We start from the raw sequence: 25,164 nt of genomic DNA, 5'->3' as shown, positions 1-25,164 counted from the left end.
TAGTCTGTTTATACAATCTATGATTTACTCTGCAGGAAGATAAAGGCATATTTCCACTGGATGCCGCGTCTGTTTCCTAATCCGATGCGGAACGCCTGCTGCTGTAAAGACACAGCGCTATAGCCCAGCCATGCACAGCTACACGGATTTGGATGTGTGCTACGGATAACCGCAGCTTGCTGTCTAGAATTGCACTGGAATGTGGTTCGCAGGGCAAGCTACTGTCTGAACAGGCAGTGTTTCCCCATCAGGCTCACATGTGAAGAAATACTACATATTGGAGCCTAATAGCAATTTAGCTCAGGGATTGGTAATTATCTAAACAGCAAAAAGTACTCATTTCTGTAATGCAATTAAAACTGAGGGAGTAAAAAATACTTAAATTGGACCTGAACTCTTGCACAGGACCGAAGGAAAAAAAGAGAAATGCACCCTGTATGAATTTGAGAGTTTAGCCTGTCTAATTCCTCCTCATCTGTGACTAATCCCCAGTGTAGTTTGATCTTTTCGTTGTGTCAGCAGGCTGCCTAGGCGGAGCAGCTAATTTGCAAACACAGCATATTAACCCTATCTCTGCTTCCATGAAAGCAGGACTCAGACACTACAGATTTATTGCAGGATTTGTATTAGCTGTAACAAAAAATGTTTTTTTTAAAGGTTATTATGATGTTGCTTATATTTTAGATCAGAGAGGAAGTTCTGGGTTCGGGTCCACTTTAAAAAACAGAATTATCCATAATAAGGCAGCAATTTGAGGGAACAAGACCACTAGATGCCAAAGCCTGTCCAGCAATGCTGTGGAACAGACACTTCATAAACTGTGTTGATAGAATGACACTGACCTGCATCCCACAGACCCGGACCCCAATTATTGCAGACGTGCTTTGCTGACACTTCTGAATTTGATTGGCTTTCTTCTCCTCGGATGCGTCGTCTCCGTGCTGCCGTGTGCCCATCTTCAGGTCGAGGACACACGGCACTTGATACCGACATGTCAGGTTTTCCAATAAAATAAATTCTGACTGGTTAAGGAAGACGCACACAACTTTCGAATTCCTAAATCTAGCTAATTTGTACAGTAAAATATAAGCATATTCACAGAAAACGTAAACATATTCACAAGTAAATATCGTATTTTTCAGCATACAAGATGTACTTTTTCTCCCTGAAAATTGGGAGAAAAAAGTCTCTGCGTCTTATATGCTGAATACAGGGAGTCCCCGACTTACGAACGGACCACGGATACCAACCGCAGCAAAGTCAGGGATTCCCTGTAATGTCCTCCTGTGTCACCTCCCCCCCACCCCCGTCTCTCACTCACGAAGGGGAGGGCCGGAGACAGGGGAAGCCGGGGAAACAATAATTGGGGGAGAACATGTACAAGACGCTCCTGGACTATGGATGCACCAGGTTTAGTATACAGGTAGCCCACGACTTACGTACACCTGACTTACAAACGACCTGCCGATACAAACAGCATGGATTCTGTGTTTCCATGGGAACAAGTCAACAGAGGTGACACAGAGGAAGACACTGGAGGCATAGGGGGGCATGGAGGAGGTACAGGGGACAGAGATGGCACAATGTTCCGAATTAAGAACAGATTCAGATTAAAAATGAAGCTACAGTCCCTATCTCGTTCGTTAACCGGGGACTATCTGTATATATTTTCTTTTCTCCTGGTTTTTGCCCTCTAAAAAAAACTTAAAAAATCGTATATTCTAGGGCGGGTTATCGTCCAAAAAATACAGTACATATATCATTTTGATGTAAGGAAAGATACTTCCCTACAGGTGATGGACTAGTTTTTGCTTGGGAAGAGCAGCTTATGACGGGAACAACAGAAAACAGACTGGTTTTTGACCTATTTAAAGTCAACACATCTAGACCTAAGAAGCAGAGCTGGCATTAATCCTATATAAAGAAAGAAATAGGAACATATTTTAGGTCAACAGTCATTTTAAAACGCACACTGTTCGGGTAGTGATTTTTTTTGTTGAGAAGCCTCCTGGAATGTCATTTTGGAAAGTAATAATGTTTTGTGATGCAATAAATGCAGATAAATAACACACTCCGTGAACAAATATAAAAGCACATTGTTCTCACTTTGGAATTAATCTGGTTATTATAGAATAGTAAACAAAGTCTTTCGTACTCCACGGTGTTGCAACACTTTCTAAAAGGGATTATTAACTTCCGCTCTATGGATTAAATACAGTACCAGAAAAACAAGGTGTATTGGCGCTTGGCTATTAAAGGGAACCTGAGGTGAAAGGGATATGGAGGCTGACATGTTTCAATTCCTTTTAAATAATACCCACTGCCTGGCTCTCCTGCTGATCGTCTGCCCCCAATACTTCAAGCAATAGACCCTGAACTAGCATACAGATCAGAGGTTTATGACAAATCTAACAAGATTAGCTGCATGCTTGTTTCAGGTGTGTGATTTAGACCCCACTGACCCAGAAAGATCATCAGAACTGCCAGGCAACTGGTATTGTTTAAAAGGAAATAAATATGGCATCTTCCATAGGCCTCACACCTCAGGTTCATTTTAAGACCGATTGTTCGAGAATTTACGGCATGTCCAATCTGCTATTGATTTTGCAATCAGTACTGCACACATTTATCCCTTTTTCTTGATCAGAAGCAGATCACACAAGCTGCAGATTATTAAACGATCAGCCTATTTGTTGCGAACATTGCATAGTGGGTATCCAGCATTAGCACCACACTGTCTATGACTCAACAACACCCGAGACACAAATATCTTACCAGAGGACAGGAGCATCTAAAGAGAGAGGGAAGGACTTTAGAATTAATCAGCTTTCACTACCAAGTACACATCTAATCGCCAGACTGCTTAAGATATGATAAACACAGATTAAACTGACTGCAGAGTCACCTTTGCTGAGGGGAGACAACCTCTGCTACGTGCAAAACACGAAGCTCGCGCCCGTACACTGCAAAAGGCGGGGAAGGGTTTATGACGCACAAGCCGCCAGACTGCTCACAGGAAGTCTGGTGACCGTCACAAAAGGCAAACAGGTGCCTCTGTTTGGCTTGGAGAATTTCCAGCCCGGAATACAATAGCAAATTGCAAACACAGGCATATATACAGTACAGTAGACGTTATGAACCTTCCACTGTCAGCTACCAACTACTAACTATATACAACAAGCGCCAGTATCCAGTTGTGATTCAGAGCGATGGTATAGAAAACAAACAATACCCAGACAGAAATGAACTACAGCTTCACAGAACTGAAAGACCACAATGAGCTAGCTAGACTATTACTGCCTCGGCGTAGTCAAGACAACCTACGGCAGTAGAAAGAACAGGTTTCGTACAGATGCCTATTCATATATATATATAGAACTATGGAGATCAGATATTAGGGAGCTTTTGACGTGTGAGTCACACAGTAAATATTCCCCAGTAGTAAAGGATACTATATTGGTTCCTGTGTTTGGCATTTTCCTTCATTTGCTGGAGCTGCTGCTGGTGGCACCTCATGCTCCAAGGATTGTGCTTGAATTGAGAACTAGAATTCCCTTTCTTCTCCACGCTGTAGTACAAAACTTCAGACTTTTTTAGCCATTCAAACTCTTCCATGTGGCTGGAATAAAATACACACAAAAAAGTCACTAATTTTAACAGGACAGTTGTTTTTACTGTTACATTTAGTTTAGCTAATGTGGCACAGGAACCTGAACAGGAATTACAGTATAGAGCAGTGATGGCTAACCTTGGCACTCCAGCTGTGGTGGAACTACAAGTCCCATGAGGCATTGCAATATTCTGACAGCTCTAAGCATAACTCGGGGAGGCAGAGGCATGATGGGATTTGTAGTTTTGTCACAGCTAGAATGCCAAGGTTAGCCATCACTGGTATAGAAGTTATAATGGATAATGTAGTTTTATGTACTTGGCTTGGAATGGACAGCTGAATGGAGTCTTGCGGTTCGGGGATATTTACACGGGTACCTAAAGGAAACCTCAGCTATGAATGTATATGGAGGCTGCCATATTTACTCCCTTCTAAAAACGCACTTTGCATCAGGGTTGTGGAGTTGGAGATGGAGTCTGAGCAATTTTGGGTACCCGGAGTCGGAGATTTCATAAACCGAGGAGTTGGATGATTTTGTACAAAACCCACAGCCCTGGTAAGTATTAGACTAAGGAGTCGGAGTCATTTTGGGTACCCGGAGTTGGAGGTTTCATAAACTGGTGGAGTCCGGGTCGGAAGATTTTTGTACCGACTCCACAGCCTTTTTGCATTAGCTGTCTTAAGCTATGCACACACTATTACCCAATACGATCAATTGTGATTGATTTGGGCGATAGTTAAAGCATTGCAAATCTGTCAAGCAGCCTGTCCTGTTCTATAAAGTAAAGAGGACAAGCGGACAGCCCCATCTCTGCAGGGAAGATTTTAGGGACACAATCTTGGTCATTAGGGTTCCAGTACAATGGATCAACGATTAAGTAGTGTACTGTACAGGGGGGAAGGGGGGGGGGAGGGGGTGATATGCAAGTATCAGGATTTGGGCAAACATGCACTATGACTGCCATATATATGGCACCTTGATATCAGGGTCGAGGGGCTTATTAACAACATGACAAGGCAGCATTAAACTGACGGGGTGACCTTGAGCCCCACCCAGCAATAGATGGCCATATCTAATATTACTAGGCAAATTTAATGACATGAAGCTTGAAACCGGACCTACTGAATCCCCTAAGGTGGCCTTCGATTGGCCTATTTTCAAGCTCCATATATTTACATTCAAAATTGTAAGAACTCAAAACGATTTGCATCTCATTGACCATCCCTATGTATAGCACATAATATACATAATTACTATGTTTAATGTATGGTTTTTGTTTTTTAATATAATGCACATTATGTTCAACAAAATATAGTACCCATTCTAAGACATTAGACGTGCTTTATCTATTTCTATCTATGCTATATTATTTTGTCAGACTTTCAGACACGCGATTAAAGAGACTTTGTAACAAAATTTCGAGCCTTATTTCTTCTATCCTATAAGTTCCTATACCTGTTCTAATGTGCTCTGTCTTACTGCAGCCTTTCCTACTTGCACTGTCTCTGTAATAAATCTTATCTTCTGTCCTCTGTCGGGCTGAGGCTGGAATGTGTGGAAGGTGCAGCACTGCTTGTCATTGGCAGAAGCTTTACACACCCCCTCCAAGCTCTGCATGAGTCACACAGTAAGCTGTTATCAGCCTATGATACTTTAGTTAGAAGCCATGTCATTTGTAAACACTGCCTAAAACTGTTAGTTACAAGCCAGGATTGCAGCAGGGAGTGGCAGAAACAGCACAGAGGGGCCCAGGAGAACATAATGAAGAGAATGGTATGCTTTTTATTGTAAGAATTTTAGAGTACAGATTCACTTTAAGTGATTTTTAACTGCAAAATGAGCAGCTGAATGAAAGTCTGTAGACTGACCTACACTACTCTCCTACTGTGGGGATAAGTCTCCTCCATGGGAGGTTTTATATATTGAACTTTTTTTCAGCCAGGGGAACCTCTGTTACATACTAACAACTAACCAGGATAGATTGAAGCCCCGCCTACAGCAACTTACTTTTGAGCATGGCTCTCCTGGCAAGGGATATGAGTGGGGAAGGCAGACTGAAGTGGTTTCCTGTGCATTAAAGTGTATAGCAGCACTTTTACCACCTTAACATCCCACTTCAATACTACCCTCAGACCAGTCTCTTCCTCACAGGGGGGTTATTCCCAGGGCTGTGGAGTCTGTACAAAAATAATCTGACTCCAGATAAAAAAAACTGCTCCTTGACTTCTAGCAGGACTATGGAACGGGTACAAAAATCTACCAACTTCTCACTTTATGAAACCACCGACTCAGAGTACCCAAAAATTGCTCCGACTCCTCAGCCCTGGCTATTCCCACCCTTTCCCCACCCCAATTCTGCTTTCATTCCTGTAATGTTGATCCTCTGTATACTTACTTGAAACAAAAATGGATATCAGCTTTCCTAACTGTGCAAACTTGTTTCAGGTTAGTATTAAAGTCAGAGGATTACACGGCTATCAGATATTTCAAGAGAAGGCCTACCATCTACCCCTAGCTATACAGGTGAACCAAAAACGCATGATTGTACCAGTAGTGGACTGTTTCCAACACTCACCTCTTCATTTTCTCCTCTTTCCGGTGTTGTCGAACTCTATCCTTTGTAAGATTATCGTTCTCCAACATCAGGGCCTTCTTGTTTGACCACCTGAGCACTTTGCTTTTGGGCTCGCTGCAGTCTGAATAGTCGACATTTTCCAGGTTGTCTTGGTCTCGGTTTAAGGGATAGGCTATTAGACACAAGTTGCCGTCTTCATCTTCTTCGAAGCTTACCGATACCACACCTGCAAGGGTACAGAGGTTGATGCATTTAGCAAACACGAGGTGGAAGGGAAAGTAAAACTCACCATGTGATTTCTGTTAAGAGCCTTTGTGTCTTACCCAATCCTTAGCATTTATCCTGTCACAGGCCCAACCTCATCTGCCAACCTAACAGATACCAAAACAGCTAAACATAGAAACACCTGGCACAGAGAGACAGTATTTATCAAAGCACACTTGCTGTACTTAAACAGTACAGATTGACCACCAACAAAAAGCACAACAACAACAACAACACTGACAAAAATAATAACAGGAGACATATTCCATTCTTAAAATATTTATTGAGGTCAAATAAATATTCTCTCTTTATTGGTAGCAGGTATATTAAGATGTAAAACAAATCCCCATTTACATCTTGCAACGAAACATCACATGTTTCGAATAGGCATTAAAGCAAAGCTAAAGTAAAGATTTAAATAAAAGAAATAAAAAAAAGCATTTAATGTCACAAAACTATGGAGGGATTAAGGCATTTGATTAGGAAAAAAAAGGCAAGCAAAGCATAGACAGAAACTGGAAACTGAGAAATATAAAAGACAACGAGATGTCAACTACCTGCGAAGCCTCTGTCAAAGAGTCACCATGGCTTTCAAAAGTTCCTTTAATTGCATTAGAGATATAAGAGTTCATTTGGTTCTCCTTGCAATGAAAGTAGCTAGGAATGAACTGCACAGCACAACGTGGTGGACTCTTTCAAAGCGCCTTTCTGCTCATAAAATAGTCTCTATTGCACTCTTAAATTTTTATTTTTTTTTAATAAAATAGTCTTTGATGCTTCAAGCTGTTTTTTTCCAGGAGTGCCATAAAAGTCCTCAAAAGTCCTCAACTGTCCCTTTTTCCCCAGAGCTGCACCTCAAGATGGTGTTGCACTCTTCCCTCAGGGCAGGCGGACCTGGGACTTACAGTAGCGAGAGGGGGGTAACTGCAGCAGTCTCTTTCAAGCACAAATGCAAGGACTAAGGGGTAAAAGGGGTCAAGAGCACTAGCAAACCTTCGGCGTTAGCCCCGAGAAAAAATAAAGAGAAAGCATTGCATGGACCACAACTGTTTTCCCACCCTCCTCCGAGATAGAACTACCACACCGGGAAATAAAAGGCAAATTAAAATAATAATAAAAAAAAAAAAAAAAACACACAAACTTATAAGTACATTTCAAGCAGTGTTTGTTAACGAGTAATATGCAGATTAATAACAGCATCACCTGTTTTACCTGTTCTTGTCAAAATATAGGAAAGCATGGCTGCTGGCCACGCATTGTGAAATATTAGGAGGGGGAAGAAAAAAACTACCCTGAACCTCTGGATCACCTGTACTGAATCACATGACTCAAGCCCGCTGGGAACAGAGATTTATTTCCACTTGCTTCTGGTGACTCGCTCCGAGCGTTTAATGCAACCCCTTTGATCCAAAAATAAAGATCCACTTTCTCTGAAAAAGGAAAGTATGCCAAAAAAAAAATATATAGGAGATATTTCACTTCATTAGTGGTTTCTGATCAACTTTTTGTTTGTTTCCACCAGTTTTACAATTAAGTTGAAAGTTAATCCATATAGTAAAAAAAATATATAAATGTTTTCGCTCACCCAAAATACAAAATCAACCTCTTTCCGCAGCCAGAGAGGAAAACGTTTAAGATGATAGGATAGCAAAAAGAGAAAGAGAGGGGGGAAAAATAAGTCAGATTTTTTTTTAAACCAGGTTGTGTTAAACGCTGGTTGACTTACCTACTGGCGCCTAAGGGAGACACAGGGCCGCAAGTACAGCTGTCTAAACTCTAAAGCTTTTTAGCCAGCCAAGAGACCCAATGGTAATCTCCACCACACGCATGCAGCACCACAGCCTGTCCCTGACATCAAAATATATGAAAAAACAAACAGAAAAAAATGATGCCAAAAACCACCTCTTGTAAGAGAAGCTTTTAGGGAGAACAGGTCATGCTGACATTGGTACACACAGAGCGAGAACGTTTTTTGACAGTCACAAAGAAGCGAGAACCTACCTTTGTACTGCGGTGTGAATTTGCGGATTTCTGCAGGGAGCGTTTCATAGAACAGGTGCTCCCTTTGAATCAGAGGCTTACAGATGGTCTTCTCGTTAAAGCGAAGGACACAAGAGTGCCCTCCGACCTGGTGTAAGAAAGGTTCCAGCAGAACTCCCTTTCCGTAGTGCTCCACTTCCATGGCTCCGAAGGCTGGGCTCATTGTTACTGCACATTAGACAGGGCGAGCAGCAAATCGGCTTCTTCTCAGATCTGTCAGTTTTAGAACAGCTTACCCGTTTTGTTCTGTTTAAAAAAAACAAAATGTAACAAAAGGTCCCTTTGTTTTAGTCAAGCGTAAAAGATTAAGTCCGTAAAACACAGAAGAAGAAAAAAAATCAGTTCATTTTCAAGAGTATAATCCAAAAGGAACGTCTTTTCTCTACCAGGCACACTCCTCGAATGAGCTCTCAGGCTCTGAGCACTGAGACAAATAGAGTGATGTCACGCAGGAGAAGAAAAACAATCTTGCTAGCTCCTCCTGTGTGACATCCAGCCAATCACACGTGCATCTTGACAAGCTGGGGAGGAGCCTCCAAGGCAAGCCACAGAGACAAAAGAAGGTGGGGAATGAGGAAAAAAACACACACTGCTGTTCTCAGCTGTTTTTGTCATTCTAAAACACAAAATGTTGATGTGATACAACAGCAAAAACAGCTAAATTCTCCTAAGAACAGTATTCTGCTACAAATGTTCCTGCTACACTCTGGGAAAACAATTCTATTAATCTCTCTGTAAAAATGCAATCATTAATAAACAGATTATAAACAACCTACCCAATAAAACACATCCAAAAAACACTAACATAACAAAACGGACAAGAAATGATTGATTGAAAAAAAAAAAAACCTTGCATTTAGCATGGAAAAAATGGCAGCTTTTTAACATGCAATTTAGCCTGCGACAAACATATTTTAAACAGATAACATTAAATTATAATTTAATATGAATAAACAAGATGTTTTAACACAAGAAATATGCTAAGGCATAATAAATCCCACTGGAAATACAAGGAGGGAGCAGCTGGAACAGACAGCAGCGGGAATGCTATGTCAGATTTTCTGATACATCACGTTTTGGAACAGCCTCAGACACGTGAATAAACGCATACACATTCGCTGCTGCTGCAACCCAATAACGCTGTTCTTAAAAGGCAGAACAATGCCATAATTAAAACCCTGAAAATGTGCATGACTGAGCTTCAGAACAGAATGTTGGAAAATCACATACTACACATTAAAAAAAAACCTGCATGTCACTGCAAGTCACATCTTCAGCAAGAACACAGAAGGTTACATATCAGCCAGAACAGCATTTCATATTACACATTTCACCAGCAGAGGGCGCTGTGGACTACGCTGTCAAATTCTGCCAAGACTCCTTTACGATCTGGTGATCTAGCCATTTGTATAATCCTCGAATTACTGAAATGTATTTTCTTTTATAGCGCGCTATGAAAAACTGTAGTATCAGCTGGCAATGAATTTACAAGGCTTTTACATAGATTTATGCATAAGCCCCATATCAAAAGAGCGTATGGACGAAGGCTATACAGCATATGGCATATCTGAACAAATGGGGTCAATGAGGACAGTTTGGTAATCATGTATGTGGACTGAAAGGTTTACTTTTTGCACGCTGCAGCATTCACAGCACATACCACCAGAAAGACTAACGGAGAAGGACACAGGAAGAGATAACTATTCCTGGAAACCTATATTCCATTGTAGTCCAGAGAAAATGATGACAATTATAAACTGAACAAAATAAAGATTACATAACCTGGCTGTGATTGTTCAGGGCGCTTTGCCCGTTCCATCTTATTCCTCATTGTTTACTGAAAGCAGTGGGTCATTCTTGGAAAATTAGCTTAGTTAGCAGTACAACGGGTGCCACGTAACCGTGAGACTGATGTATGTATGGAACCCCAGAGCACAGAAGAACCGAGGTCTTGCCCCAGGCAGCCAGACTACCAGTGCGGAATGCAGAAAGACACAAATATCTGGACTGCTTGCTGCCGACGCCATTCTATTTTGTTTCATCTTTAAAAGATAACATTTACAATTTTTTTTTCTTCTAGTTATGTTTTAAGTATAGCTTTATGAATAATACAAATAATGCATTTACTACTTTGCACGAGGATCGGTTGGACACAACCTGAGGCTGATACTGATATTAGCATTGCTAATCACATCAAAGGCTGCAACTGCATCACACTACCCACAATCTTAGATAAAATGGAACTAATAACTTGGTCATCACCAGAGCAACTCAAAACCTTTGGAGACAGAACCTTCTGTCATGCTGCCACTACACTTTGCAACTCACTGCCACACCCATCAGGGCATCTCCAACCCTGGAAGTATTTAAACGGAACCTAAACTGAAGTAAAAAAATGAGTTTAACTTACTGGGGGCTTCTACCAGCCCTCTGCAGCCGCCCTGTGCCCTCACTGTCACTAAGTGATCCTCCCTCCTCCACAGTGACCTTCTTCCAGCCGACCGACTGGTGAGTCGACGGCCACTGTGCATGCACGGCCGCACGCGTCCTTGATCACGCTACCAACGCCGGGAGCATTCCGCACATGCACAGTAGAGATTTTTTCCGTACTGCGCATGTCCAGAGCACTCCTGTCCAGGGAAGCGTGATCAGGAGGTGTGCGGACCAGGATTGCTTTGTGATGGTGCAGGCACAGGGTGGCTGCAGGGGTCTGGCTATACAAATTACAAATAATCTGGCACCCAGGTGGTGAGATGTGTACATAGGGAATAGTGATTGCAGCCAATCGTCCAGTGTTCTCCCCAGAATTTTTTCCCAGCCGGGTGGCATGAAATAGTAGCCGGGTGGGGCGAGTTGAAAATGCAGGGCAACTGTGCTTACAGCATAGGAGGAGTTGAGGAGGTGAGCCGATGACAGCCGGGTGGTCACGAAATCCAGCCGGGTGGAGCACCCGGCTAAAAGAGCCTGGGGAGAACACTGTCGTCTATTGGTTGACTATCGGATACAAATAGCGGTAGGGTTCGTATAGGAAGGAGTTAGTCTTTAGTATAATATCAGTAAAGTAAATTACCAATAATTTTGCTAGTGGCACCACCCGGGCCCAACTCAAAAGGTGGCGGCGCTACACGTACGCAATCGCAACCTCTTTCCACTATTTAAAACTGAGCACATGGCTGCACTAAAATGCTTTGCTTTGACCAATTTGGCTACCATAACAAAATTTCACAAGCCAAGAGTTCTCAATTCGGTTATGTGCAACTTGTGTGGCAAAAACCCATGTCTGAGTGGCCAAAAAAAAACAGAGACACCCTCTAATAACAAGTTGGTACTCCTTTAGGTCTGATCACAGCCCATATTCTTCTTGGTATGGACTCAACAAGATGCTGATCGTGTTGCTGAGGAATGTTGGCCCATGCTGAGTTGGGTCAGATTATTATTATTTAGTATTTATACAGCACTGACAGCGTCCGCAGCGCTGTACAGAGTATATAGTGTGGTCACTTAACTGTCCCTCAGAAGGGCTCATAATCTAATCCCTAGCATAGTTATGTCTATAAACGTATCATGTAGTGTAGGTATAAAGCCAATTTTAGGGGGAAGCCAATTAACTTATCTGTATGTTTGTGGGATGTGCAAGGAAACTAAAGTGCCCAGAGGAAACCCAAACAGACATGGGGAGAACATACAAACTATGTAGTTAGTGTCCTGGCTGAAATTTGAACCAGGGACCTAGTGCTGCAAGGCGAGAGTGCTAACCACTACACCACCATGCTTTCAGATTGGCTTTCAACTTCGTCCCACAAATGCTCAATAGGATTGAGGTCAGAGCAGGCCAATGGAAGAATGTAAAAATGGATTGATGTTCCTCAAACCAATTTGAGACTGATCGAGCACGGTGGTAAAGGTCCACAAAAGTGCCTTTTCCTAATTTTCTCTGATACCAAAAGGCACACTTGATGGTCTCCTGCTGCTAAAGCCCATCCTTTGCAAAGTCTGTTCTGTTGTGCATTGGGATATGCTTTGTGATGCACCTGTAATTTGTTGTACTGTTGCCCTGTATAATACCGGTGTCCAGGCTCAGTCTTTGCCTTTTTATTCTGCAACTTATTCACATGAATGCATCAGACAGGAAGCTACCTTCATATCACATATTCAGTGCAAAATGAGATGGAGCAACAAAAAAAAAACACAATTTTTGAGCGTGGCCAATGCAAGTAATTCCATTTCATTGAACCGAATGAGGCCAGCCTCATGCTGAATGTTGCAATGTGTTGTCATACAAGGAACTACTACTTGCATCACTTGTATACATGAAACCGTGCCATTAATAAGCTACCAAGCTCTGCCCACATCCACACACACATTGACCTATTTCGCTGAACCAGTTATTGGATGAGCCAATTATTAAACTAACTACTCAGCTCAGCTGCACAATGAAGTATTGTGGAGACTTAGGAGTAGGTTTACAAACTGATTAGCATTAAAAAGCAGGCAAACATTTATGTACACATTTACCTTGTTATGGGATCACTCTGGAGATGAGAGTGCCACCACCAATTAGGACAGCTGCCACCCTGTCATATGCCCGATTTCCAAAGCAGTATGAAGCAACTGCCTAGTTATAATGGATCACATATCCAATTTCTCATGAAGAGATGACATTGCAGTACAATTAAAATAAAAAAGAGCAATCCTTTACCTAGTTCTGGTTGAAAGGCTGCTGGATGGGAAGTGGCTGCATCTGTAACTAGCCTAGGCTGGGGAAAGAGGAAGTGCTATACATCTGATATGGGATCTGCACAGCATCCTATGTGAGCTGCAATAAGTGCTAAACAGGCATATGTAAGTTCTTACTACAGACAGCTAAGCAGCCCCATTATTTGATAGTATAAAGCTGGGGTGCCCATTCGTTACATTGTGATATACCGGTAGATCATGAAGGACACTACACGGTACTAATAGTCGATTTTCTCGTTTATTCGACCAAAACGATTGAATAGAGAAAAGATTGAAAATATTTATTTTTTTCCAAATACACAAATAAACAATCGATTATTCAGTTTATTCAATAAAATTCAGATAGGAGGCGTTGGAAACATCAGGTTGATTCCTTTGAAAATTGAATGGTGTATGGTCACCTTAAGAGTCTTTATTTTTATCGTTTTGTTACATTCCATGTTTTAGCTAATCTAATGTCTAAATTAATTATTAAAATGAATGAATTGCATGCAGAAAGCTTATAAACAAATTAGCTTGACAGCAGAAGAATGTTTACTAGAAAGATTTCTTAGAAAGTAAGGTTGCCAAGTCAGGCAAAAGCGGCGCTGGAAAATTCAGTGCAGCCCTACATCGTAATGTAAATTACAGCTATAGCGGCGCAAAGTCCGTAATTTGGATCAAAAGACGGCACCAAATTATGTTAAAAACAGCGCAATCCGGCTGCTAGAAATAGATGGAAGCCGAATTGTCTTACCCCAGAGTCATCGGAGATCTGGATGGGAAATAGTAATTGACGCCCCTGGGACTTTTGCAGGAGCAGGGTGAGCAGTTTTTCGGCTTTACCCTGCACCCAAATCTCCCAGCGGGTTTATTACATGTATGCTTAGGTTGCTGCTCTTACAACAGTCATTAGGTTCACCGAGCTCAATACACACTAAAATCAATATGAAAACCATTACAATGATGTCTCTCTGATGCATCTATACCCATAACTGGATGCAATTGTAATTAACTCAAACTTCATAACCAATCTCATGGTAGAAATGCTGCACTGACAACATCCATCTAATATTTGTCAATCACCACAATGAGTGAAAAGCATTCTTAACAGGCAGCTTGAAGCTAAGCAAACCAGGATCACGTAAGAGGCTGCGAGGAGAACCTGAGCACAGTAACAGAGATCCGGGGCCACACCCTTCTGACTCCCAGATGAGCCCATTAGCTCGTCTCACGATGACGTGACATATTCCAGTTTTCCCACTGTACTGCTGCTACTCACCGTTTCCAGGGACAAAGTCCCACAGATCATTAGGGATGTGAGAGAACATGTTCATGTAGGTAGATTACACTTCCACTGCTGGGTACAGAGAGAATATTCTAGTGAAGGAAATTCTACAAGTAACAACAACATTTCTATAGTGCATTGCTCCCATAGGTCTCAAAGTTCTTAGGTGCTTTCAGATTCAGTAATTGGTAGTAGGATGAAGTATTAACAGAGGATTAAAATTATATTTCTGCAAGTACCTGACTGAACAGGTGGGTTTTCAGTCTGGATTTAAACACATCCAGAGATGGAGCGGTCTTGATCTGCTGAGGTAAGGAGCTCCATAACGTAGGAGCAGCATGGCACATGGCTCTGTGACCAAAAGTTTTCAGGTGGATTCTAGGTATGACTAGGATTATTAGACAAGACAAACAACATTTATATTGCGCTTTTCTCCTGGCGGACTCAAAGTGTCAGAGCTGCAGGCACCAGGGCACGCTCTATAGGCGGTAGCAGTGTAAGGGAGTCTTGCCCAAGGCCTCCTACTGAACAGGTGCTGACTTACTGAACAGGAAGAGCCGAGATTGGAACCCAGGTCTCCTCTGTCAGAGGCAAAGCCTTTAGCCATTACACTACAGTACCTATGATCTGAGATTGCAGGGACTGCTACGCAGCTGCAACATTTCTTTCATGTATCCAGGGCCCAGTTTATGTAGCGATTTACATTTCAGTAGCCCGATACTAAGTACAGCTTAGAAGAATTATAGATTTGTATATGACAAATGCAGTGAAGGAAGTTATACACGCATAGGCTGACACCAATGTGGCAAAAAGATTGATCCATCTCTGATTTGAATCTCACTTACTGTTTCAACTGTAAATTTTCCTATATGGGGGACAAAGAGGTCATAAAAAAGGTGGGGTTCACACTTCACCACAGCCACAACATGGTCAGGCGCAGTGGATACAACGTATGATTCACTGTGTCTGTTGTTGGTGTCCGTAGTAAGGGGTACCTCAAACAGCATTACGATCTATAATTTGTCCAAGTTCCGTGCAGGTTGGAACTTGGTGTTCCATCACAACAATGGACATGTGTGAATGGACCTTATAGTTAACAGGATGCATCAACATGAACGGTCCGCTACTGTGTGAAGTGTGAACCAAACTTTAGAGCAGCTTAGCTGAGTGAGGGAGGACGTGGTAGGCACAAGCAAGGCACTGTGTTTGGCAGTGGTGTATGTGAGTGGACGATGTTCATATTATAAAAACAAAATGTTTTCTAGGCTACGCCTCTCTCCCCAACACTGACACATGGGTGCAGGGGGGGGGGGGGCACAGCAGACAGTTTCTTTACATGCCACACATGATGACATCACATGTGGGCAGAGAAAAGAACAAGTGCACTTAAAGTGGATCCGAGATAAACTTTTACTCATTGCATAATTGTGTTCCTTTCCTATTGTTTATAGGGCATTCCTCAAGCCAAATACTTTTTTGCTTTTGTTTTAATACTCTAATTCCCTATAAACTAAACAAGCCACACCCACAGGTTCTCAGAGAGCCAAGGCACTTTCAGACAGTAGCAAGGGCCTATGGGAGCTCAGTCTGGGCAGGAGCAGGGGGAGGTATTACTAGCCAGAGATTTCAGAGGCGGAGGGGAGGAGGGGGGGGGGGGATTAGGATTTTTTGCTCAAGATGCAGATAAGCCTGCCTCTGTATAATGTTTACAAACAATATGGCTGCTGTCATTGTATCACAGGAAGAAATAATCATATTCTATTACAGCTGTCTGTAGCTAGATTTGCTGTGTAAACTATCTAAACTTTAGATAAGATATATAGACAAGTTCCTTGTTATAGTTAGTTTTTCATCTCAGATCCGCTTTAAAGTCCATAAGCCACGGAAAGATATTGGCTGTCATTGTGACAGACGATTGTTCTGTTTGCGCTATATTGTGTAACCGTCATTTAATAAAAATTAAACGACTGTTAAAGATGGCCAATGAACCGCGGCAATCGTTTTTGAAAGACCGTCATGACGGTTCACATTGCTAACGATCGGTCACATATTTGCTAAAGTTAATGGACTTTAACGAAAATGCTGTTTAATGTTAAACAATCGTCGCGCTGTTACGATTTTGAAGGGTAGATCGGGGAATCATTCAACGGCGGAGTTCCCCAATCTCATCTTTCTGTGGGTACTTCTCTAAAGCCCCGTCTACACCATAAGAGGTTGTAGCGATCCGGCGGCTCGATTAGCCACCGGATCGCCTCCTGCGCGTACCCGCCGCGTCCCCGCTCGCCGCGCGTGCGCCGCATTCGATTCCCCGCTCGTGCCCGCCGGCGCCGCTTATCTTCTGCTCGATTCCCTGCCATTGTCCCCTAGCGGGGAGCGAGCAGGGAATCGGCGGAAGCAAGATCCGTCCTGTCGGATCTTATCAATCGAGCCGCATCAGCGGCTCGATTGATAAGGATCATCGGAGCCTCATCTACCCGTGTAGATGAGGCTTTAAGGATGGAGCCAGAAGCAGCTGTGCATGGTTTACTGCATCATCTCTACACTACCTACCAAGCTGCTGTATCGAGACTAAAGGTAGCCATACACTGGTCGATTTGCCATCAGATTCGACCAACAGACAGATCCCTATCTGATCGAATCTGATCAGAGAGGGATCGTATGGCTACCTTTACTGCAAACAGATTGTGAACCGATTTCAGCCTGAAACCGTTCACAATCTGTGGTGGTGGTGGTGCTGCCGCCGCTTCCCCCCGTCCCGCATACATTACCTGCTCCGCTGGCGCGAGTCCCGGGTCTCCGCTCTGGTCTGGTCTCCGGCATGCTTCCCTTCTTCCTGTCTGGGGGAAGTTTAAACAGTAGAGCGCCCTCTACTGTTTAAACTTCCTGCCGGGACAGGAAGAAGGGAAGCATGCCGGAGACCAGACCAGACCAGAGCGGAGACCCGGGACTCGCGCCGGCGGAGCAGGTAATGTATTGCAGCTCTATTGCGTCGGTCGTCGGGCACTCGAATGCCGCTAGCGATGCGCTCTTTACCCGTGGGCGATCGACGGTTATTTTCCGCATGTCGCGATTGACGGGATCGGACGGAATGGATCGAAATTCGGCGTGTAGCACGAACGATTGGCAGCAGATTCGATCCCAGTGATCGAATCTGCTGTCGAAATGGCGGCAAATCGGTCCAGTGTATGGCCAGCTTAAGATGGGGTGTTTTGACAAGGAAGTGCAACCAATACTGATGAGCAGAAAATCTGATTACGCAAATTATGATTTGACAGGAAGCAGGAAAAGAATAAGAAATCTAAATTTATTTTTTTAAACAGGTTATCACAGAACAAGAACTGTCAGTCTGATATCTGTACAGCACTGCAAAAAGCACCAATTACATCGCCTGAGACATCCATGAGATTATTGATTTTTCTGCATGTCTTCCATGTCGTTTACAAACACCACAGCTTCTGCAGCTAGGTAAGCGGCTGCCATGGATACTCGCTTCCTGCCAGTGAATTAGGAAGCTCTGCTGGGAGTACAGATCGGTAAAACAAGAGACAGATGCCATGCTAAACATATGGTCCGCTGCTAAGCTAGAGCCTGGGAATAACTGTGCAACCCCTGTATCTATAGTAATTAGCACGGCAACAAATCAACAAACGAAGCACCTTGTAAAAGGATAAATGACTTAAATCAAACAAAATTGCTTTGTGAATTCAGTTAGGTTCAAGGACCTGGCGCAGGCAAGTTTAACAAACTGAATTATTTAGTCAAGGACATTCGATAGCCTACTAGTTGCCAGAGGCTGGGTTTAAATCCACTTACACAAGATATCCGCATACAGCACAGCAATTCACCAACTTTCCTAAATTGTGCAATATTTTGGAAATATCCAACATTAGATTTCGCCATACACATGCTAGGCTAGTATAGGAAACGCAAAAAATCTGAATATTGTGCATAAGGTCATTTATTTCAGTAGTGTGGTATAAGGGCTTTTCGGTCTCTTTTTAGTCCCCTATACTTTCCTAGTGGTTTTGGATCACTCCAAGCTGCTTGGGCATTCAGTTATTTCAGTAATTCAATTAAAAAGGTGAATTTAATATATGAAATAGGAACCTTTGCAGGTGTTTTGGATTAATTTGGATTCATTAGCCGAGTCTGACGCTTTGAGCCTAGAATATTGAACATTTTCACAATATTCTAATGCTAGGAACACACAATGCGTTTTTTTCCGTTGATTTCCCACTCTATTCTCTAATCTTTTCTTATCAGTTTCCATTCACTTCTGTGAAAAATCTGAGAAAAAAATATTGGACATGATGGAAATGATCTATCGAACGATCTAACACAAAATTGTATGGTGTGTACCTAGCGAACTTATTAACGTCTTGGGTTCTCTAAACGCTGCGAAAGAGGACAACACTATAGAAATACCCATGACATCACACTGTGGGAGGGCTGTCACCTGAATATCAGCCACACGACCCCCTCCCCCGATCATCTATTCGAGAAAAGGTAAAGATTTCTCATGGGAAAGGGGGTATCAGCTTGGGATGAAGTTCAATCCTGGGTTAAAGCAGGAGGATCAGCCATACTATGCCAGGGGGAAAAAGCACATGTATAAGTAGATAAATACTCAATCTCCTTACATAACACGTGTATTGTACTGTCCATGTTTTGATTTCAGCGAATGTTATATAGTAAATGAAGAGAATTATGTTCCTGGTGCCCACAGCTGAGGCTAAATACTGATGTCATTCTTCCCTCAACTTTTCTCCTCCAATCGCTGAGTCACATCAGCCTTGCTTGTAAACACAAGTGAGCAGAGGATCAGGTTTCAGATAAGCAGCTGGTAAGGAAATAAATGGAAGAGGAGGAATATATTATAGATAAAAAGAACCCCCTGCATGCAACTGTTTGGCACTGACTACTAAAAGGGCCAGTGCTCCTTAAGTATGTGATAACTCCAAATCATAAAAGCAGAAAAAGTTTTAAAAGTTTTGAATGCATGATTAGCATCTTTATCACTTAATACACTCACGACCCGTTGCTGTTGAAATTTGATTTTTATGGTGACACTCCCGCTTTAGGGCCCTTTTCCACTAGCGTCTTTGCGCTAGCTGAATCGCAAACCGCTAGCGATTTTACAATCGCTAGGGTTTGCTAAATAACATAGGAATCGTGGTAGGTTATTTCCACTACCGCAATTCGTTTTTGCCTCAAACGTGATCGCACCGCGATGTTTGCCGCGATTTTGCTATGCACTACAGCATAGCAAAATCTTGAACGCAATCGCCGGAACTTTCCTGCACTTTTGAGATTCAGCAATCGTTAGCGTTCAGCGTGAACGCTAGCGATTGCTAGTGGAAAAGGGCCCTTAAAGTGGACGTGAACTCTTGCACAGGACAAGGAAACATAACAGAAATCACTGTATGTATGTAAAGAGTTCAGCCTGTGTAATTCCACCCATTTTTGTCTAATCACTAGTTGTAATGTGATCCCTCCCCTGTGTTACACGACTGCCGTGGCAGATAAGCCCATTTGAAAGCACAGGCTGTAAACAACAGGTCTGCTTCCATGAATCAGGAAGTAGAAACTGTGCAGATTTATTCAGCTGTAACAAAGAAATGTTTTTTGTTTAATCACTTAAGTATCAGCGGTCCCTGCCCCCTTAAAGTGGACCCAAATTAAAAATACAAGATTTCAGAATTAAAATCTATTTTCTAAATTATAATAATAAATAGCAGCCTTTTTTCAGCTGCATGATGACAAATATAACATATTTTACATTTATTGGAGGAACCCCTCCCTTCCTTTCAAATTGCCGGGATTTTTCCGGCAAACTGGTGGAGTAGATGGTGCCTGGCAATGGAGGAATTGCTAATGGCTGCCCCCAGTATAACCCTAGCTATGAAAAGAGAAGGGTAAAAAGCATGCACTGAAATGATCATAGGTTTGAAGGAGTGTTTATTTATCTTTGTATGTGTCAGAGTGCTGCAACTAAATATTTTTAATTAAAAAAAATGTTTGGTTTGGGTCCGCTTTAAGAACCAGAGATCGCTGGTACAATAATGATGGAATACCGACGAAACGCTGCATATACCAGTCGCAACCGCCATCCACACCGCATGCCGGGATCCTCAGGACACCCACTCTGCGGTCTCTATGTCGGTAGTCATGCAAGCCGGTCAGGAGCAGCTTTCATTGGCTTCTGACCGTGTATCAATATAAACCTATGGGAGTTGCTTATATTGAATCTACGTCCTGGCAGCCAGGTAACCATCCAAACAGGGCGTAGATTTCAATTACCTTGGTCCTTAAAGGGAACCAGAGACGAAATAAAGAAAATATTTTATACATATCTGGGGCTTCCTCCAGCCCCATACGCACGGATCGCTCCCACGATCCAATGCCTGCAACTACGAGAACCGGCTCCCATCACTGACGTCATCGGAGCCAGCTACGCAGGAGAAGTGCGCCGGCTGCTGCAGAGATACGCAAAGAGCGCACTTCTGCTACGCTAGACTGGCTCCGACTGACGGAAGAGCGGGGAGCCGGTTCTCGTAGTTTGGACAGCAGTGTGGGAGCAATCCGTGCGTATGGGGCTGGAGGAAGCCCCAGGTATGTATAAAATATTTTCTTTATTTCATCTCTGGTCCTCTTTAAGTAGTTAAAGTTATGCTGTTGCTCATCTTTTAGAGCAGAAGGGAGTTCTGAGTTCAGGTCCACTACAACTCCCCTCTCATTCTGTCCAAAGCTAAAATTTAAGCTTTATTTTTTTTTTTAAACCAGTTAGCTGGCATTTAGTTTCCAATCACACCTATGTAAAGCCTCATCATGCAGCAGCCGTAGTAAAATGCCAATGTCTAGGCTCTGCAGGAAGGACACGGGGCTTTGTGTCAGGGATCGATCAATGCCACACATCAAAAATAGCAGCGCTGCTCAGACAACGGTTTACATTATCTCTACTTTTGGCATTACAATGTGATAAGACCGCTGTCCCATTAACTAACCACAACAGTATGACAGGAATCCTGCAGTAAACAAGCTCGGCATCTTGAAGTTCTATTTAAAGGGAACCTGTCACCACATTATCATCAGACATTATTTGGCATAACTACCAGTGGATGCAAAAGGGGGCCACATACTTGGTGGGTGTTTATGCCTGAATAATAACACCTACCTCTTGAAACAAATGATCTAAGATTGATTGACTCTTATTTGTGAGAAAGCCTGCCATATGAACACCAAACACACACATATACAGGCAGTTGCATGGCTGTCATGCTGATCCTCTGCGTACAATACTTTTGGGCACCCACCCAGAACGAAGCAGGCAAATGCTGCGATTGAAGTATGGCACCCGTTTTTATCCTCCTTAGGGTCCTTTTACACACTGTCAGTTATAACTAAAAGGACAACTGATAAGCAAGGTAATGTCCATGTTTCCCTATGGTCTCTTTCACACTTTATGCTGAAAAAAAACCCCGAAGCTTTTTCTCAATGCACTGCTATGGAGAAAAAATTTTTTTAAATGGAACACCTCAAGTGTAAAGTGTAAAAGTACCTTTCCCTGCCCACCAGAAGGTTCTCCATAGTGCACCAGACCACTGCACTGCACCCCCCCACCCACAGCAACAGTACACATTGCTCAACTATACCAGGAAGTCATCTGTCTGCCAGAACCTTGGCCCTAGCGGTAGAGTCCTGATCCCCACAGGCAAAAGTTACTTTGCGTGTGTACAGGGCAATAGATTGTAAAGCTGTGCACCCACCAAACGATTTTGACACTAACAATTTTTCGCGATTCTGTTCAACTCTATTTAACTTAAGTTTGTTAAACAATGTTCAACGACAGGCGATTGTACACGATAATAGTAAAATCTGAACGACTGCCATGATGGATCCAAATGTGTACTGTTGAAACGTTCGCCACTGACCCCCTCGCTAATAAACCACGATTGTCCAACGATGCATTCACACACCCATTTGAACTTGCGTTCGCGATTGCGGAAGATGGATCGGGAAACAATAGTCTGTCGGAGAGTTCGTTGCCGTGTGTCTCTCAGATTCATCTTCCGCGGTCTTCTGGTGGGTATGAAGCTTAAAGAAAATCTGTAATGAAAAAAACTCCCGTGGGGGGTGTTACTCACCTCGGGTGGGGGAAGCCTCCGGATCCTATTGACGCTTCCCCCGTCCTCCTCGGTCCCACGGCGTCGGCGAAAATCCTCCCGGAGCGTCGGCGGTAAATATTTACCTCTTGGCTCCAGCGCAGTATCCGCTCTTCCCAAGGAGATAGGCGAAAATAGCCGATCTCCGTCAGGCCGCTCTACTGCGCAGGCGCAAGTCTCCTGCGCAGTAGAGCGGACCCGACGGAGATCGGCTATTTTCGCCTATCTCTGTCAGAAGAGCCGCAGCAGCGCCCCCGCTGGAGCCCGAAAAGGTAAATATTGCACAGGCTGTCGGATTTGTCGCCTGTGCGTTCCGGGGGCTGCAGCGAGACCGCCGTGGGACACAGGACGACGGAGGAAGCCTAGATAGGGTCCAGAGGCTTACCGCTACTGAGATGAGTACCCCCCAGGGGACCTTTTTTTCAGTACAGGTTTTCTTTAAGGCAGATTGAAGACGGGGCAAATGTGAAGTTTTCTATTCTGTAAAGGATTGCACAGCCTTGCTGGCACAACAGAAAGAGGCCAGAAATAAACCAAAACAATCCTCTTAATCCATGCGAAGTAAGCATGTGCTTCTGTGCAGGTATTACCCAGCTAAACTCCGCAGCATTAAACCCAGCACAGCCCACAGAGGAAATGCTTTCTAGGCTACTCAGTATGACTGGCACTGCACTGTATGCAAAGAAAACAAAATTCCCATAAAAGGTCATTAATGAAAGTCTGCTGAAAGATATTCACTGAGCACTGACATGCAAGGCATGGCCAAGCCCAATCACTGGGCACAAACCCCACACTGTTTCTCCAGGATTATTATAAAACCGCAAAGGGAATAAAACAATGCGGTTTTTGTAAAGGGGATGGAAAAGAACGTGCCGCCGTCACAATGCCTATACCTTACTTCCTTTAATTGCTCTGTAAACGGCTCTATGACAGCAAACCATTCAAACGAAACGCTATAAACAAACGTCCGAAGAATTCCTCAGCCGCCTGCATAGAAAGCGCTGGCAACCGGCTAACAGATCAACAATATGGATGATTGTTAACGTGGACCTGAACTCTTGCACAAGACAGCAGGAAAACCTAGAGATATGCACCCTGTATGTTTAGAGCGTTTAGCCTAATTCCCCCTCATCTGTGACCGATAACAAGTGTAATTTGATCTTTCAGCTGTGTCAGCTCAGGAATCTCCTGCCATGGCAGCAGGGCTGTGGAGTCGGAGTTGAGGAGCCAGAGCAATTTTGGGTACCCGGAGTCGGATATTTCACAAACTGAGGAGTCGGGAGTCGGATGATTTTGTACAAAATCCACAGCCCTGGTAAGTATTAGACTAAGGATTCAGAATCAAGGAGTCGGAGCCATTTTTGGGTACCCAGAGTTGGAGTTGAAGTCGGTGGTCTCAAACCGAGCAGTCTGAGTTGGAGTCGAAGTCAGTGGTCTCATAAACTGAGGAGTCGGAGGTGTACAGCCTCATATACACTTGCAACTTTTCCATTCGACCAACCTGACGACATAACCAACCGCACAACCAAAGGATTGCACGACGCACCAACCAAATGAACACCTGACTCATTTGCATACGGCGCACGTAAGCGAACGACTTGCTGCACGATATGGTCGCATTGAAAACAAGTACAAGTCATTCAAACAACACTATTGTTTGGACGATAGTTGGGTGGAAAAATTGCACGGCTATTTGGAAAATACAGAAGGTACCAAACAGAATTTGGCTTCACAGCATAAGAAAAGGTTGCTAAGCACTGTAACCTATGACAACCAGACTTCAGTTTACTGTAACTAGAGACACTGTAAATGCCTGTGACCAAGTAATTTCACTACTCCTTGTTGTCACTTCACAGCCCATTTAGAACACATAAGGCATGCGGACAGGTGTCAGGTGCTGCAGCTTCACAGCAGCGTGCAGTCTCCTATATGGTGCAAAAAGCTCAAACAGGAGAAGTCTACAGCAAGCGTTTATTTACAGACAAGTGGAGCCCTTCATTGAAGACAGAGCCCGTCAAGTAGAGCAAGCCTAATGACCAGTTCCCATTGTGTGTGGCTTTGCGTTGGATTTTAAAGAACGTTTCCAGTGTAAAAGACAGAGCCTGTCATCAGGATCGCTGGGTCTTAGGTCTCAGGTAAAGATGGTTAATGAGATGCAAATAAGTTCTTCTAGCATTCAAATATTATGTAAATTATATGCAGCTTAAAATGGGACCAATCAGAATTTCTTGTCAATTGTGACTGGTCCAAGGTCAAGTTGCAAGTAGAACATATTTGATTCTCATTGATCATCTCTATTCTCAGGATTAATAACTCATCCATTTGCATGTAATTCGTCAGTCAGAAACTCCACCCCCCCCCCCTCCTTTTTAAAAAGCTGCTGCCTAATTGGTATCTGCTGAGCTGGGGGCGGGACACAGCAATGCAAGTGGGGGTGGTCAGAGCTTAGCAACAGCCATACAACAGGCGACAGCCGATCAGTCATCCAATTTGATTATTATAATCGAA

The 25,164-nt window shown here is 43.2% G+C and overlaps 1 protein-coding gene across 1 annotated transcript in view; it reads right to left on the bottom strand.

Annotated features, from left to right (window-relative positions):
- Positions 1-25,164, bottom strand: part of IP6K2 (inositol hexakisphosphate kinase 2) — a 48,779-nt gene that overhangs the window by 5,784 nt on the left and 17,831 nt on the right. The window contains exons 2-5 of the mRNA XM_068252692.1: positions 8,452-8,736; positions 6,187-6,412; positions 3,453-3,619; positions 843-1,018 (exon numbers count right to left, since the gene is read on the bottom strand). Coding sequence (XP_068108793.1) covers positions 843-1,018; positions 3,453-3,619; positions 6,187-6,412; positions 8,452-8,653 — 771 coding nt within the window. The 5' untranslated portion in view covers positions 8,654-8,736. The remainder of the gene's footprint in view (positions 1-842; positions 1,019-3,452; positions 3,620-6,186; positions 6,413-8,451; positions 8,737-25,164) is intronic.

Source organism: Hyperolius riggenbachi, chromosome 9 (genome assembly GCF_040937935.1).
Source record: "Hyperolius riggenbachi isolate aHypRig1 chromosome 9, aHypRig1.pri, whole genome shotgun sequence".
In the NCBI taxonomy this organism is placed as follows: Eukaryota; Metazoa; Chordata; class Amphibia; order Anura; family Hyperoliidae; genus Hyperolius; species Hyperolius riggenbachi.
Note: the sequence above shows the minus strand (reverse complement) of the source record. Positions and strands in the feature narration are given on the sequence as shown.